The sequence below is a fragment of the Galeopterus variegatus genome, unplaced genomic scaffold (assembly GCF_000696425.1).
Source record: "Galeopterus variegatus unplaced genomic scaffold, G_variegatus-3.0.2 Scaffold5364, whole genome shotgun sequence".
In the NCBI taxonomy this organism is placed as follows: Eukaryota; Metazoa; Chordata; class Mammalia; order Dermoptera; family Cynocephalidae; genus Galeopterus; species Galeopterus variegatus.
The window spans coordinates 7680-22847 of record NW_007731475.1 but is presented as its reverse complement, the minus strand read 5'-3'; the positions used below and the strand labels follow the sequence as shown (position 1 = coordinate 22847).

General features: G+C 38.3%; 1 protein-coding gene across 2 annotated transcripts in view; it reads left to right on the top strand.

Moving 5' to 3' along the window:
* CPSF3 (cleavage and polyadenylation specific factor 3, 73kDa) overlaps window positions 1-14864 on the top strand; it is a 45739-nt gene extending 30875 nt beyond the window's left edge. Inside the window, exons 14-18 of one of the 2 annotated variants that reach the window (XM_008589306.1) lie at window positions 587-681; window positions 2740-2827; window positions 8844-8913; window positions 12018-12114; window positions 14550-14864. In XM_008589306.1, coding sequence (XP_008587528.1) covers window positions 587-681; window positions 2740-2827; window positions 8844-8913; window positions 12018-12114; window positions 14550-14651 — 452 coding nt within the window. In that variant the 3' untranslated portion in view covers window positions 14652-14864. Of the gene's footprint in view, window positions 1-586; window positions 682-2739; window positions 2828-8843; window positions 8914-12017; window positions 12115-14549 lie in introns of those variants that run through there. The other variant, XR_551739.1, reaches the window with a different exon arrangement.
* The last annotated feature ends 304 nt before the right edge of the window (window positions 14865-15168 follow it).

Below are 15168 nucleotides of genomic sequence, written 5' to 3'. Positions count from 1 at the left end.
CACTCGGGAGAGTGCGGCGCTGGGAGTGCAGCAGCGCTCCCGCCGTGGGTTCGGATCCTATGTAGGGATGACTGGTGCGCTCACTGGCTGAGCGCAGTGTGGCCGGTCTTGAAAAGGACAAAAAAAAAAAGAGGACACCAGGAAGACCAGAAAATCTCATTTTGATAATAGAATTTCCCTGTGGAAATACTAAACTTATGAAGCCACAGTGCAGACGTGACTAGTTGGCAGTAGTTGACTAGTCTCATATTAAATGTTAAGATGCTGCTGATGGAGGCTAAACCTCTTGTACAGACAGATGTTTGAACATCACCTTAGTTTGCTACTGATAAAATGTTTAATGCCCAAGGCAAATCCTACCTACCTAGTTTCATTAATTTTTATAATATATGTTGAGATCTTTTAGTTGCTATAAGCAATTAACATAAAACTCAGCTGTTTAAAAATTGACTATACAAATGAGTTATTAAATTTGTCATTGTGTAGCAGCTTTATTTTTGCTGTCTTTATAAACAAATAAATAATTATACCTCTGGAAGATTATCAGAAAATTATATACATCTTGTAATTACTTTTTCTTTTTTAGGTGATGTAGAAGAATTAGAAATTCAAGAGAAACCTGCTCTGAAAGTGTTCAAAAATATTACTGTAATACAGGAAACAGGCATGGTGGTATTAGAAGTAAGATAAGATCATTTACTTAAACAAGAAGGGGGAAAAGTTTTAAAGGATTTCATGTGCAGTTGTAGAGAAAATTAGTTTCTTCCCAATCAGGAAAAGAAAATTGTTGGAAAATATATATGTATATATTTTTTCTTCCGAAGATCAGATTTAAATATAACACAGCTGGATTTTCTCTGCAGCTGTAACAACAAAGAAACTAATAATAAATTAAGACTTAATATTCAGTATGCATAACTCTCATATGAGTAACAGCCCCCAGGATGTCTTCAGTTAAAACAAAAGGTCTTAAAATTCTCAAGATAATTCTGTTACATTAAAACAAGCTTTAATGCAGCACTCCTTAAAAGAGTGAAATGTTGAAGATTCAAATAAACAACAGTAAAGCGATCCAAATCCAAAAAGGCTAGAAGTCATTAATTCAGATGAATGTGGTTCTTACTGTTAGAATTTTAAATTCCTACTGGTAGAATTTGGAAGACAGACACCAAAGGAATTGGATGGTTGACTTGGATAGACTGGCAGATGTTCAGTTTAGAGAAGGGCTTTCCAAGTAAGTCCTGGGACAGAATGATCCAGGGAAACACCTGGTCTCTTTCTCTGCCTCAAGGTAGAATTGTTTGTAAATTCACCAGGTATATGGTCAACTATTTTATTCATACATTTCATTCATACTACTTTTTTTTTTTTTTGTCCTTTTTGAGACCACCGCACCCCACCAGGTATATGGTCAACTATTTTATTCATACATTTCATTCATACTACTTTTTTTTTTTTTGTCCTTTTTGAGACCGCCGCACCCCGCTCAGCCAGTGAGTGCTGTGAGCGCACTGGTCATCCCTATATAGGATCCGAACCCGTGGCAGGAGCGCTGCTGCGCTCCCAGCGCCGCACTCTCCCGAGTGCACCACGGGCTCAGCCCATTCATACTATTTTTTAAAACAACTAAAGATCTGTCAGTGTTGGTCCACTTCAATTCTGTGATTTAAGTCTAAATTTGATTCATAAGGCTAAAAACAACTAAACAGTCAAAGGAGTAGGTATCTATAACATGAAGTTACATATAATAATATATAAAATGTTAATATCAGAGAAAGGGGACAAGTTACTAGACACATTAATTTAGCTCTTGCTACTAAATACTATTAGAGAACATATTTCTGTTCCTGGAGTTAACATGTCAAAGATCTTAGAGAAAGTTTTTCAAGTGCCACACATTGCTGGTAAAAATCCTCTTTGGAGAGATGATAAAAGCTAGGGAGGGCACTCATTCCTGCAATAATTCAACTGGTCTCACTCCTAACCTGAGAGATATGGAAAACTCTTGAGCACTGGACATATAAAAGAGTGTCAGGGGATCTTAGGCTTCATGCAAGAAGCAAAAGTAAATGTTTAAAAATGTAACCCTCTTACCATACTGTCAGTGCTACTATAGTGATTAGGAATTTGAGTTTGAATCCCAGCACCGGCAATTATCTTGTGCACGTTCCTTTTGAGTCAGTTTTCTCTTTCATAAGATGAAGTTGCTAATGAGAATTAAATGATAATGCATATAAAACACTTTGCAACAAAGGAAATGCTCGATACATTTTACTTTTGTTATTAAAAGAAAATTAGGGGCCGGCCTGTGGCTTACTCGGGAGAGTGTGGTGCTGATAACACCAAGGCCCCGGGTTCGGATCCCATATAAGGATGGCCGGTTAGCTCACTGGGTGAGCATGGTGCTGACAACACCAAGTCAAGGGTTAAGATCCCCTTACCGGTCATCTTTTAAAAAGAAAAAAGAAAAAGAAAAAGAAAATTAGAGTCGTCCAGCATTACAAGGGTAAAAACAGAAAGTTTGTGGAAAAATGGAGTTAAGAGATAATACAAATCTTTCCATGAACTTTCTGAAGAACCCTCTTATTAATTAATTTCAGTAAACAATAAGTCAGTTAATTTCAGTGAAGATGCTTGAAGCAGTAGTTCCATAGTGCAGTCCATGGATGCGTGGGTAGTATTCACAGCTTCTGTGGTTGGCCAAGTTACAACTTCCTAATTCTGCCTTTTCCTTTCCAGTGGTTGGCAAACCCTTCAAATGATATGTATGCGGATACAGTAACAACAGTGATATTAGAAGTTCAGTCAAATCCCAAAATAAGGAAAGGTATGAAACTATTTCGTTTTTATCAAGTCTTTCATTTCTCCCATGTTTTGGTGAACTAAAAAGCAATAACTAGAGTTCTAAAGAACTTGAAATGTCCTGATTTTTTCATTCCTATGTAATCATTAAGATATATGCACAACAATGCATATTATTAGTACTTTTTGTCCTGGCTCTTTATTCACACTGTAAAAATATGGTTGCAACCAACATTAAGATAAAATCCCTTTAGTAACAGTCCTTTTAAAAACAATTTAATCAGAAATTCCAAAATATTGCTGAATTGAGCCAGTATGTCTATTAGGAAGATATGCTGCTATCTTTATGTTTCTTAAAAATTGTTGAATAAAAAAAAAAAAATTGTTGAATAGAATGTAATCTCCCTATGGGACAATATTCAATCAAAGAAAATACCTGTGAAAATATTTTTATGTTATTTATAGTTTGGTTCTATTTGTTATATAATTTAGTATAATACATGTCTTAAGATAAGCATCTTTGGCATAAAGTGCAGCCGTTTTTGCCACTGGGGGAAGGATTCACACTGGAAATATTCTAGGAAGCCTCCCAGCCTTTACCCTTCACATGGCATCAGATCCTGTTCTCTGATAGAAGATTCTTGTTTCTTAAAGTTAAAAACTATATATACTTTTTATATATTTTATATATTACATATAGATGCATGTAGTTATTCCTTGATTTCAGGAGGAAAAGAGTTTAGCTGACTACTTTGTAACCCATCTTCTTGTAATTAGCTGCATCTATAATATGAAGCAAATAAATAACCTAGACTAATCTCAATTATTTATTTGAGTCATTGGTGTTTGAATTTGTTTTGAGTAATAGAAAGTAAAAATTATCACGTGGACATTGTTAGATAATTTGTTTTAGTTGGATTAACTAACAGGCAACAGCAACTCCCACGTGCGTGTAGCATAGGAGACGGAGCTGTACATTTATAGAAGCCACAGAGGAGCGTCACACCATGGACTCTTACATGATGCTCAGTGTCACAGTCTTTGCCCTGGGGTACAAATATATATAGGACCAGCCATTTTAAAGGCAGTGGTCAGTTTTCTCTTATTATTTCATATTTTTCTTAGGTGGTAAAAATAAAGGACAAGGTGCAAGGGTGAGGATGGACAGCAAGGAGGACCTTTTACAAAGGTCATAAGTAATTAGTGGTGCAGCAGTTAGGAGCAGTGAAGTGATGGAGAAGGGTTAGGTGCAGAGGGGAGGAATGAAAGATTAAACCCAGAAGTTTAGGCAGGGCACCTGTCAGATCCAATGCCCTGTTATCCAAGAATAAGGCTGGCCGGCACGTGCATCCTGTTCAATTCAAATCAAATACTGCTGAATTCAATTGTGCTTTAGTCTCCAAGGTTGCTTTCTGTTCATTAAAGTTCTGATGACCCTTTTGTGAAATGAAGTCTTTTTTGTACTACAGTCAACAAATGAGATATTTGTAAACTTTTATGAAAATGAAGTTCAGTGATGTCTAGTGTCTGAGCCCTTCTAGCCCATTTGCCATGCTTTCTGGTAGAAAAGTGTCACAGCTTGTTGTCAGGATGTCATCAGCCATTCTGAGGAAGGCTCTGCCTAATGATGATGCTGAAACACAAAACAGATGCTGTGGTTTAACAGTCACCAAATCTTTCATGTCTGCATTGTACAGGAAGAGATACATGAACTATCATAGATTGATTTGACTTTATCTTGGGTAGTTCTCTTAGTACTCTGGTCCAAAGTGAAAGTGTACCTTTACTCTGACCTGTAGTAATTGAATTAAAAATAATCATATTATTAGTGATCCATCTTACACTAATAAAAACATTTCTGTATTTGGTTAGCCTCTGGGCATATCAGCAGAGGTTTGTTGCAGACAAGTTAGAAACAGGCTTTTTGCGTGTGTTCTTTGTGTTAAGCTTCTGTTAAATAGCTGTCTGCCTTGTGTGCCCTAGTTCTTCCTTATTTTGTAGTTTATGGAGAATGAGATTTTATATTCTTCTGAAGTGAGAAAGTGCTTGCATATTTTCATTTAACATCTGTGTGGTAAATATTGAGCACCTGCTGCTTGGCAGGCATTATTCTAGGTGCTTAGACTCCATCAGTGAGTAAAGCAGACAGACTTGCCTCCAGGAGCTGACCTCCTAGTGGGTCCTAGGTGGCTCAGCAAGGGTGGAGTGGTGGCAGATCCCACAGGACCTTGATGGCCACTGTAAGGACTTTGGACTTCTAGTCTGAACGACATGGGGCTACACTGCAGAGCTTTGAACAGGAGCAAGATATGATCTGAGAAAGTTTTTTAAGGATTACTCTCGTGCTTGTTGAGAGTAGACTGTTAGGAGGGCAACTGTGAAAGCAGAGGTTCCAGTTAGGAGCTTTTTTAGTCATCCAGGTGGGAGATAGTGGCTCAGAACAGGGTGTAAGTGGTGGAGGTAGCAAAAAGTGGTCGGATTCTGGAGATAATTTGAAGGTAAGGCCAGCAGTATTTCCTGATGGATTAGCTATAGAGGCTGAGAGAAGAACAGACTCGAGGAATTTTAAAGAATAAGACAGTGGTTCAAAGGGTGTATGTGGGGCCGGCCCGGTGGCGCAACAGACTCGAGGAATTTTAAAGAATAAGACAGTGGTTCAAAGGGTGTATGTGGGGCCGGCCCAGTGGCGCATGCTACAGTGCGCCACTTGGGAGCGCGGTGGCGCTCCCGCCAAGGGTTCGGATCCCACATACAGACCGGTTCCCGCTCACTGGCTGAGCGAGGTGTGGGAGCAACACCGAGGGTTGCGATCCCGTTGCCGGTCCTGGTCCGGTACGGGCGCGACACTGAGGGTTGTGATCCGTTGCCGGACACGAAAAAAAAAAAAAGACAAAAAGCAAAGGGTGTATGTGATATATTAGCATGGAAAGTTGCCATCCGTGGTGGGGCTAAGGGACAGGTTTTACCAAGTATTCCTTGTGCCTTCCAAACTTGGGAAAGCTGCAAGGACCGACATGCTCACTCTTTTCTTTTGCTGCATGTGAGGAAGTTGAGGAAGTTCATTCTATATGTTCATTATTTAACTGATTGACTTTATCCCATCTGAATTTGTGGTTTTAACACTTCAGAGCAGGGTCAGCAACTGTGGCCCATGAGCCAAATTCAGCCCTCTACCAGTTTTTGTAAGTAAAATTTTATTGAAACATAGCCATGCCCATTGGTATTTCAAAAAGTTCATGGAAAAATAAAAGATAATATAAATCTTTCCATGAACTCTCTGAATACCACTCATATTGTCTCTGGCTGCTCTTTTGCCACAACAGCAGAGTTAAGTAGTTGGAACAGGGACTACGTGGTCCACAAAGCCTAAAATACCATCTGGCCATTTACAGCAAAAGTTTGCCAACCCTATTCTAGAGGCACCTTCTGTGAAACAATCTGATTTTTCTTTGATAGCATTCTTTCTCCCTTTTCTTTTTTGGCCTCCTGACACTTGAGTTCAGATTCTAGAAACATAGCTTGTGCTTGTGTCTTCAACAACTTCAATGTGTATGTCCCCCGTTCCCACTGAGGACACATAGGAAAGCTTGTACATTTTCAAAAGGCATTCTTTTATGTTCTCATACCCCATTACCATCTTCTATTTTATGCTGCACCTGTTTTCAGCATGTCTGTGTCCTGTTTTGTCACACATACCTACTAAGGGCAGGTGTACAAGTCTGAATGCTTTCACATTAGTACAATCCCATGTGTTTGAGGAATTTGTCATAAATATTAGTGATGGCTAGGAAAATATGTATATATATATGCACATACACTTTGGAAAGTTTCTTTTAATAGACAGTTTCATAGCTTAGATGTTTATTTTTTAATGTATTTTGTGAGATTTTTTTTACATGTCAGTTAAGAGCTTATTTAATACTTATTAATAATAAAATTAATGATTTTATTTAAAGTATCAAGTTTATATTATATAGTTTTCTTGGCTGGCATCTGGTTAGTTGCAAATACAACTGAAACTCATGAATTAAAAACAGATATACAATAGTCTGAATTAGGAGAAATGACAATTTGACTCTTTTCCATAGAGTAGATTTAAATATGTATGTGGGAGAACTGAGATCAGTTAATAAAACCACACTTAGATTATATAATATTGTATGAAAAATTTAATAGTATTGTATGATGGAATAATTACAGGTTGAACATTTCTAATCCGTATCAAAAATTTAATAGTATTGTATGATAGAATAATTATAGGTTGAGCATTTCTAATCCAGAAATCTGAAATCCATAATACTTCAAAATCCGAAACTTTTTGAGTGCCAACATGACACACAAAGGAAATGCTCATGGGAGCATTTTGGATTTTGGATTTTCAGATTAGGGATACTCAACCACTGTGTGTATTCTACAAATATTCCAAAAATTTGAAAAAATTCGAAATCCGAAACACTTCTGGTCCCAAGCATACTCAGGTATATTCAACCTGTACAATGGCTAAAACACTGAAAGCACATTGAAGAAGCGTTTTAATTTTTACAAAGGAAATGCTCATGGGAGCATTTTGGATTTTGGATTTTCAGATTAGGGATACTCAACCAGTGTGTGTATTCTACAAATATTCCAAAAATTTGAAAAAATTCGAAATCCGAAAAACTGCTGGTCCCAAGCATACTCAGGTATATTCAACCTGTACAATGGCTAAAACACTGAAAGCACATTGAAGAAGCGTTTTAATTTTTTAAGTCTCTTTAAAATGATAGAGTCTTACATATTTTCCTATTTGTGGGTGAGACCATAAAATTATTTCTGGCATTTTCCTCCATGGTATATATGTATTACGTGTGTGTTTTGTCTGAAGGATTGTAAAGGTCTGCACTGCTCTTTTCTTGTAAGTTTTATTAATCATAATTCACATACCATGCAATTCACCCATTAAGTGTACAATTTAATGATTTTCAGTATATTCAGAGTTGTGCAACTATTACCACAATTAACTTTAGTACATTTACATCACTCCAAAAAGAAACCCCATATCCTTTAGCTATGTTCCCCCAACCCTCCATTTTCCCCCCAGCTCGAGGCAACCACTAACCTACTTTCTGTCTCTGGATTTTTACTTATTCTGGACACTTTATATAAATGGAATCATACAGTAAGCATTCGTTTGTGAGTGGCATCTTTCACTAAGCATAATGTATTCAAAGTTATCCATGTTATATCAAAATCAGTACTTCATTCCTTTTTATGGATAATAAAATAATTTCCTATTGTATGAATATAACACGATTTGTTTCTCCATACATCAGTTGCTTGGCGTTTGTGTTGTTTCTACCTTACGGCTATTATGAATAATGTGGCTGTGGATATTTGTATATAAGTTCTTGTGTAGACATTATGTTTTCATTTCTCTTGGATCTATACGTAGGAGTAGGATTACTGGGTCATATATTAACTCTATTTAACTTTGCAAGGCATCACCAGACAGTAAATTCTGTACTATTTTGCTGTTGGCAATGGACAGGGAGGTATTTAGTGATGTGCCAGGGCATACTTGAAACTCCAGATTAAGGAAGGCTCATCTTCCTGAACAGTCAAGTTACTTTGTTTTGGGGGGAATCTAAATAACAGGAAAGTGATTTTAAATACTAATATTTATTAAAATAATTATAATTGAATGCTAGATTTACATAAAATTTTAGGTAAAACAGAAGTCTTTAGAGATCTTTGAGCTCGGAAGTACCCCAGAACCCCTAGAGTTATAAACGTAAAGTTTGAGAAACAGTGGGAATAAAATTTAAAATAATCTTAAATGTCATTTTGTTGTTCTTTAATAACAACATGAAATAAAGTGATGAAAATATCAATTTGCCCTAACAGATTTGCTGTTGGTAGATGATATGTATACATGCTTGTCACTTTAAGGATTCCATAGTTAATCACTTTGACTTATCAGTAACCATGTTCTGATTATTGATTTGGAAATTACTCTAAATAGGAATTTGGAAATTGAACTCTGTTGCTTTTTTTTTTTCCAGGTGCAGTACAAAAAGTATCTAAAAAATTAGAAATGCACATTTATAGCAAGAGGTTGGAGATCATGCTCCAGTAAGTTTTTCACCCATTATTGTGTAACAGGGTAGTGAGGATGGGGAGGAAGGAGTCCTGGAATCGGCTCTGGCTAACTCACCGACTGGTGTGTGGCTCAGACCAGGCCACTCCACTTCTTGGGGGCTGCTTCTTTATCAGGAGAGAGAGGTTTGAACTGCTCGCTCCTGCTCAGCTCCCTCAGTAGCTCCAAGAATGTCTGGCCTGCTTGGTCAACCACTTGTGTTTTACTTAATAGGGCACCTCAGGATATTCTCATAGGACTGGCATAGTCGGCAAAGATTAAAACATTACCTTCAAGGATAAATACTAGATTTTAGCTGCATATTACTATGCTGTTAATTATCTTATATATTTACTTCTTAAATGTGAATTTTTTGTTAAGAATGGTTTTCTTCTAGACTTTTCTCAAATAGTGAGTCTGTAAACTGTGAATTACCTTTAAACTCAAAATTTTTCTAAACACCAGATATTAGGTCTTTCACCTTTCCACAAGTATTCTTTAAGCTAGATTTCAGAATGTTTTTCCAAGTAATCATGTAAAACTGCTTTGTAGTGGATAGCTATAATTTAAGCTATGTACTACACCAGGAAAAGGAAAAACAGGGGCTAGCTGGTTAGCTCCGTAGGGTTAAGAGCACTGGTGTTATAACACCAAGCACCAAGGTCAAGAGTTTGGAACCTCATACAGGCCAGCTGCAAAAAAAAAATAAAAATATTTATATTGAGTTTTTAAATTTCAGCATCTAGCACAGTGCCTTGAACATAGTAATCTCTCAAATACTTGTTGAATAAATGACTGCTTCTATTTTTAAACCCAAAGTACCTAATTAGACATCTTAACAAAATAAGGTGTTCTGCATGTTTGGAAGATTTTTATATTAACATTTCTGTTTCTTCCTCCTTTTCCCTAAAATTCCACACTGATAATCTTTTCTGAAGCAGCCATTTAGTGACTTTTTAAAAAATGTATGATAGGCTTTATTTAAATGATGACTTTGCTTACAGAAGCTGTCACACATCTCCAAAAAAGTGTTCTTGGTGTTGTCATTTTTATTTTTAAAAAAGCATCCTTTTCATACAAAACACCAGATAACAGTGCAGGAACAGTGATTTCCATTGCCATCGAAAAGGCCGCAGATTCTGTTTGTTGATTCCCAACACTGTAGCTGTAGTAATTCATTGATTTTCTTAACTTTTTGCAAAGGGCTCTGTTCTTCAGTTTCTGTCAGCCTTACAGTCTGAATGTCTCAATCATTTTTAGATCTTTGACCCTTTTGACAGCCAGGTAAGACTGTGGGATTTCTCCCAGCTGGAGGCGGAGGGATACACACACACAATTTTGTGTTTCATTTCAAGGGAGTTAGACGACCCCAGCCCCAAAGCTTCTCCTGGGACCCCAGATTAAAGAGTCCTTTTGTAGGTGAGCGTCAGTGCTCTCCTGGGCCTGGCTAGGGACGTAACTAGAAGAGTCGTGCTGTTGGCAGCTCTGTTCTCGGAGTCTTCACAAGGTAGAAAACCTGTGTTGCCCTTGAACAGCTCAGCTCTCCCAGGCACAGCAGGTGGTGCAGAATGGAAGGGCATTGCTGCCGCCTGCAAGACCTGCGAGCCCTTCGCCTTGACTTTCCACTCTTTCTACCCCCACTCCAACTTGGGCCACCACCCACCACCCCACCCCCCCCGAGGTATTCAACTATTAGGAACAGGAATATGAGACAGAGCCAATTCTTTACATACACCTCAAGAATGTGAGATACCAGAGTGTTTAAACTGCTGAGTCTATCATACCCTACAAAAGGCAGCTTATTTCCCCAGTTGTTTAAATGCTTACGATTTTATAGGAATGAAGGTACTGGTTTCTTTAGATAAACCAACAATTGATTACTCAAAAATTAAACTTCTGGGCCGGCCTGGTGGCACACTGGAGAGTGCGCCACTTGGGAGCATGGCGGCGCTCCCACCGAGGGTTCGGATCCCATGTGGAGACCGGTTCCCACTCACTGGCTGAGCGTGGTGCGGACGCAACACCGAGGGTTGCGATCCCGTTGCCGGTCCCCGGTATGGGCGCGACACCGAGGGTTGCGATCCCGTTACCGGTCAGTAAAAAAGACAAAAAGGAAAAAAAAAATTAAACTTCTTTTTCCTATCATTTTGAATATATTTCTGTATTTTTTCTTAGTACTAGGTTACCCAGCCAAATTTATTCAAACATGTTAATTGCACGAAAGAGCCCCACCCCCAGTTAATACAATATTGTCAGCACTTGACTGTTCAAGGGCTGACCGGAGTCTTCATGGGTTTTCCATTTTTAGATACACTGACTACCTTTTCTCTTCTGCACCCAGCCTACTGATTGCACTGCTGTTTTCTAACACCTCTATAATTGATGGGGACAATCTTGAAATAAATGATTACACGGTAGTTCCTCAATGACAGACATGTGTCTTAGGGATTTTTGTATCCCCAGCACCGGGCACATTAGAATATGATCAATAAATACCGAATTTAGTTAACTCAGAGTAGGCATTTGGAATTTTTGATTAAAAAGATCCATGGACTTGGGGCCGAGCCTGTGGCGCACTCAGGAGAGTGTGGCACTGGGAGCGCAGCAGCACTCCCGCCACGGGTTCAGATCCTATATAGCGATGGCCGGTGCACTCACTGGCTGAGCGCGGTGTGGCCCATCTCAAAAAGGACAAAAAAAAAAGATCCATGGACTTGGAAGCCAGTTAAACAGGTACTAGAATCTGAATACCAGCTCAGCTGCTTAGTAGCCATGAGGCTTTAAGCAAATCACTTAACTTCTCTATGTCTTGTTTTCCTCATGTGTAAAAGGGGATCCTGACCAAAATTATTATAGGTTAAGATAATGTACATAAAGTGGCTAGCACAATGCCTGTTGAACGGAGCATTCTTAATGAATGATAGCTGTGTACTTACCTGTTTTATAAAATTAATAAACTCTATCAAGGAAAATAATAATAAGTATATCTCAAAAGTAGATATAAGTATCCTACTTTAGAATTTGGGCCTATCCTCAATTTTACTTTTTCCCCTATATGTAAAATTGGACTTTTCCATTAATATTTCATCTTTATTTAAAGGGACATATTTGGAGAAGACTGTGTAAGTGTAAAAGATGACTCTATTCTTAGCGTCACGGTGGATGGAAAAACTGCTAATGTTAACTTGGATACACGGGTATGTAGCTGTTCCTTCCTACATTTCAAGACATTTGGGAAATAAAGTGAAGGCAAAAACAATCTATGATCCCACAGTTAAGAGTTTACTTTTGCATTTTGGCATTTCGTTCCAGTCTTTTCGTACATTTTTTTAACGTGGCTGTGTTTATATTATTACATACACAGGGTTCCATCAGTATTTTTCCGTGATGCTGCACAGAACATGTTTCTCATGTGTTCCATTGTTTTCCTTTTCCATAACATGCTTTAGTTTACCTCAGCATTTCTCTAGTTTAGTATCCAGTTGATTTCTAGATTTTTCAGAGAAGCTGCTGTTCTGTTTGTACCAGCAGGATCCAAGTGGCTTTTCCAAACAATAGAGTTTGAGAGTGTGGGGCCTACTCTCGTCTCACACCAGCAGACCTTGTATAATTATTTCATGAGATGAATGAAATATCTCAATGTCTTCCTTGCGGGGTTGTTTTTGAAGATTAGAACAGTTCTACTAGGGCCAGCCCAGTGGCGCACTGGAGAGTGCGCTGCTTGGGAGCACGGCAGCGCTCCCGCCGAGGGTTCGGATCCCATGTGGAGACCAGTTCCCGCTCACTGGCTGAGCGTGGTGCGGGCGCAACACTGAGGGTCGCAATCCCATTGCTGGTCCCCGGTACGGGCGCGACACCGAGGGTTGCGATCCCGTTACCGGTCAGTAAAAAAGACAAAAAGGAAAAAAATAAATAAATAAATAAGAACAGTTCTACTAGGGCTGGCCCCGTGGTGCACTCGGGAGAGTGTGGTGCTGGGAGCGCAGCAACGCTCCCGCCACGGGTTCGGATCCTATATAGGACTGGCCGATGCACTCACTGGCTGAGCGTGGTGCAGGTGACACCACACCAAGGGTTGCGATCCCCTTACCGGTCACGAAAAAGACAAAAAAAAAAGTTCTACTAAACAAGTAACTTATGTTTTAAATTTCTTTTGTATGTTCTTTCACTATAAAGGTGCTTTCAGAAAACGATATATTTTACCTCAACAGAAAAATAAGCTAAGAACATTAACAAGTAATTCACTAGAGCAGAAATATAGCCAGGAAACCTAACACAAGTGTTTTAGATCTATTAATAATTAGATCAAATACAAATTTAAAGTATCAAGTATCACAGCATATCATAAGGCACACATTAAAGAGTGACGTGAGCCAGCGACAGTGAAAGAATAGGGAATGTTGGTTATTCTGAGGTACTGTTGAGGGGAAAGGAGGATGTAAATCAGGCGCACAGTTTTTCTGCAAGGCAGTTTGGTAATATACATCAAAAGCCTTAAAAAAATAAGGCCTATATCCACAATCTGCTTATTGAATTTAACCAAAGAAAATAATTTGACAAGAGAGCAAAGCAATGTATATAAGGATATCTATTTTAGCGTTTAAAAGAATAAATAATGTATATGGTGTATCCTTATACCTGGAGTACTATATACACATCTGTCAAGGATAATGATGCAGATTTATTAATGTGCAGAGTTGTCCACCATACATTGTTGAATGAAAAAAAAAAAGTTACAAGACAGCACATATGATCAATTATCCCCATTTTTGTTTTTAAAAAATTAATATGTATAGCTAAAAGTCTAAAAAATCATACACTGAAATGTTAACATTAATTATCATTAGATCATAGAATCTTTTTTTTCTTTTTTCTTTTTTTGTTTTCTTTTTAATTAAGTCATTGAATTAAGGGTGTTTTTTTTCTTTCTTAAATTTTTGTTTGTTTGTTTTTTTCGTGACCAGTAAGGGGATCACAACCTTTGGTGTGGTGTCGCCCACACCACGCTCACCAGTGAGCGCACTGGCCATTCCTATATAGGATCCGAACCCACGGTGGGAGCGTCGCTGCACTCTCAGTGCCGCACTCTCCCGAGCGCGCCACGGGCTTGGCCCCTAAATTTTTTTATGAGAAGTATTTACAGTGTGATAAAATATTGTCAAAACAGCATATTCTTGTAGTGTTTTATAGTTGTTTTAAGAATTAACTAGAAGATTATTAGTGAGTTTAAATCAAATTTAATACCAGATGTTGAGCGGATGACCACATCCATCACTTGCTGAATAATTTGTGCTGCACAGCCTCACTTCCTTGGAGTATCATTTATTGGATCCCAATATGGGCTTTGAAGTAAATGTAGTTTACTAGGCTTTCCCCCAAAATGTCCCCCTGCCCCAAATTTACGTTTAATTAGACCCAGTCATTGTGCTGTCAGGAAGCGCTCTGCACCCAGGCACATGCCCACAGGTGTGCGCCCACAGGTGTGCAGCGCAGCCATTCTGCCTCTTAGTAATCGGCCCTGTGGTGACTTCCATTCCTACAGGAGATGATTGTTTTTAGAGTATTCGTTTGTCTTCCATATAATGATTATAGAGTCTTAAGTTGAAAAGTATATTTGTGCTTTCACTTTCAGACTGTGGAATGTGAGGAAGGAAGTGAGGATGATGAATCTCTCCGAGAAATGGTGGAACTGGCTGCGCAGAGACTCTACGAGGCCCTAACACCAGTTCACTGACAGCCTATGTCTCTGGATATGTTAACTTTTTTTTTTACACATGGGACTCCACTTCTTTTACTTCAAGTAAAATATGTTAGTTTCTCTGGGGTAGCCTATTTACTTTTCACATCAAATGGCCTTTATTTTAACAGCTTTATTTCAACTGTTAATTTACCAACTGATTTGTCCATTATTCTAGAACTATTAAATAAACTGCCCACTGTTTTAGAATTTATTGATTTTGCTTGCAGGCATGTCTGCAGCTCCCATTGAAACTTTTAAGATCTGCTTATAGCAACTGAATCAGAATGTCTTATTGTACTTATTAAGCAAAGAAAATACACAGTGGTTTGTGTTTTCATACCCATATTCAGAATTTGGGTTTTTTTGTTTTTTGTTTTGTTTTTGGTGGCTGGCCCATACAAGGATCCAAACTGTAGACCTTGATGTTATAACACCTCACTTTGACCAATTGAACTAACTGGCCAGTCCCCTATTCTTTTTTTTTTTTTTTTTTTTTTTTTTTTTTTTTTTT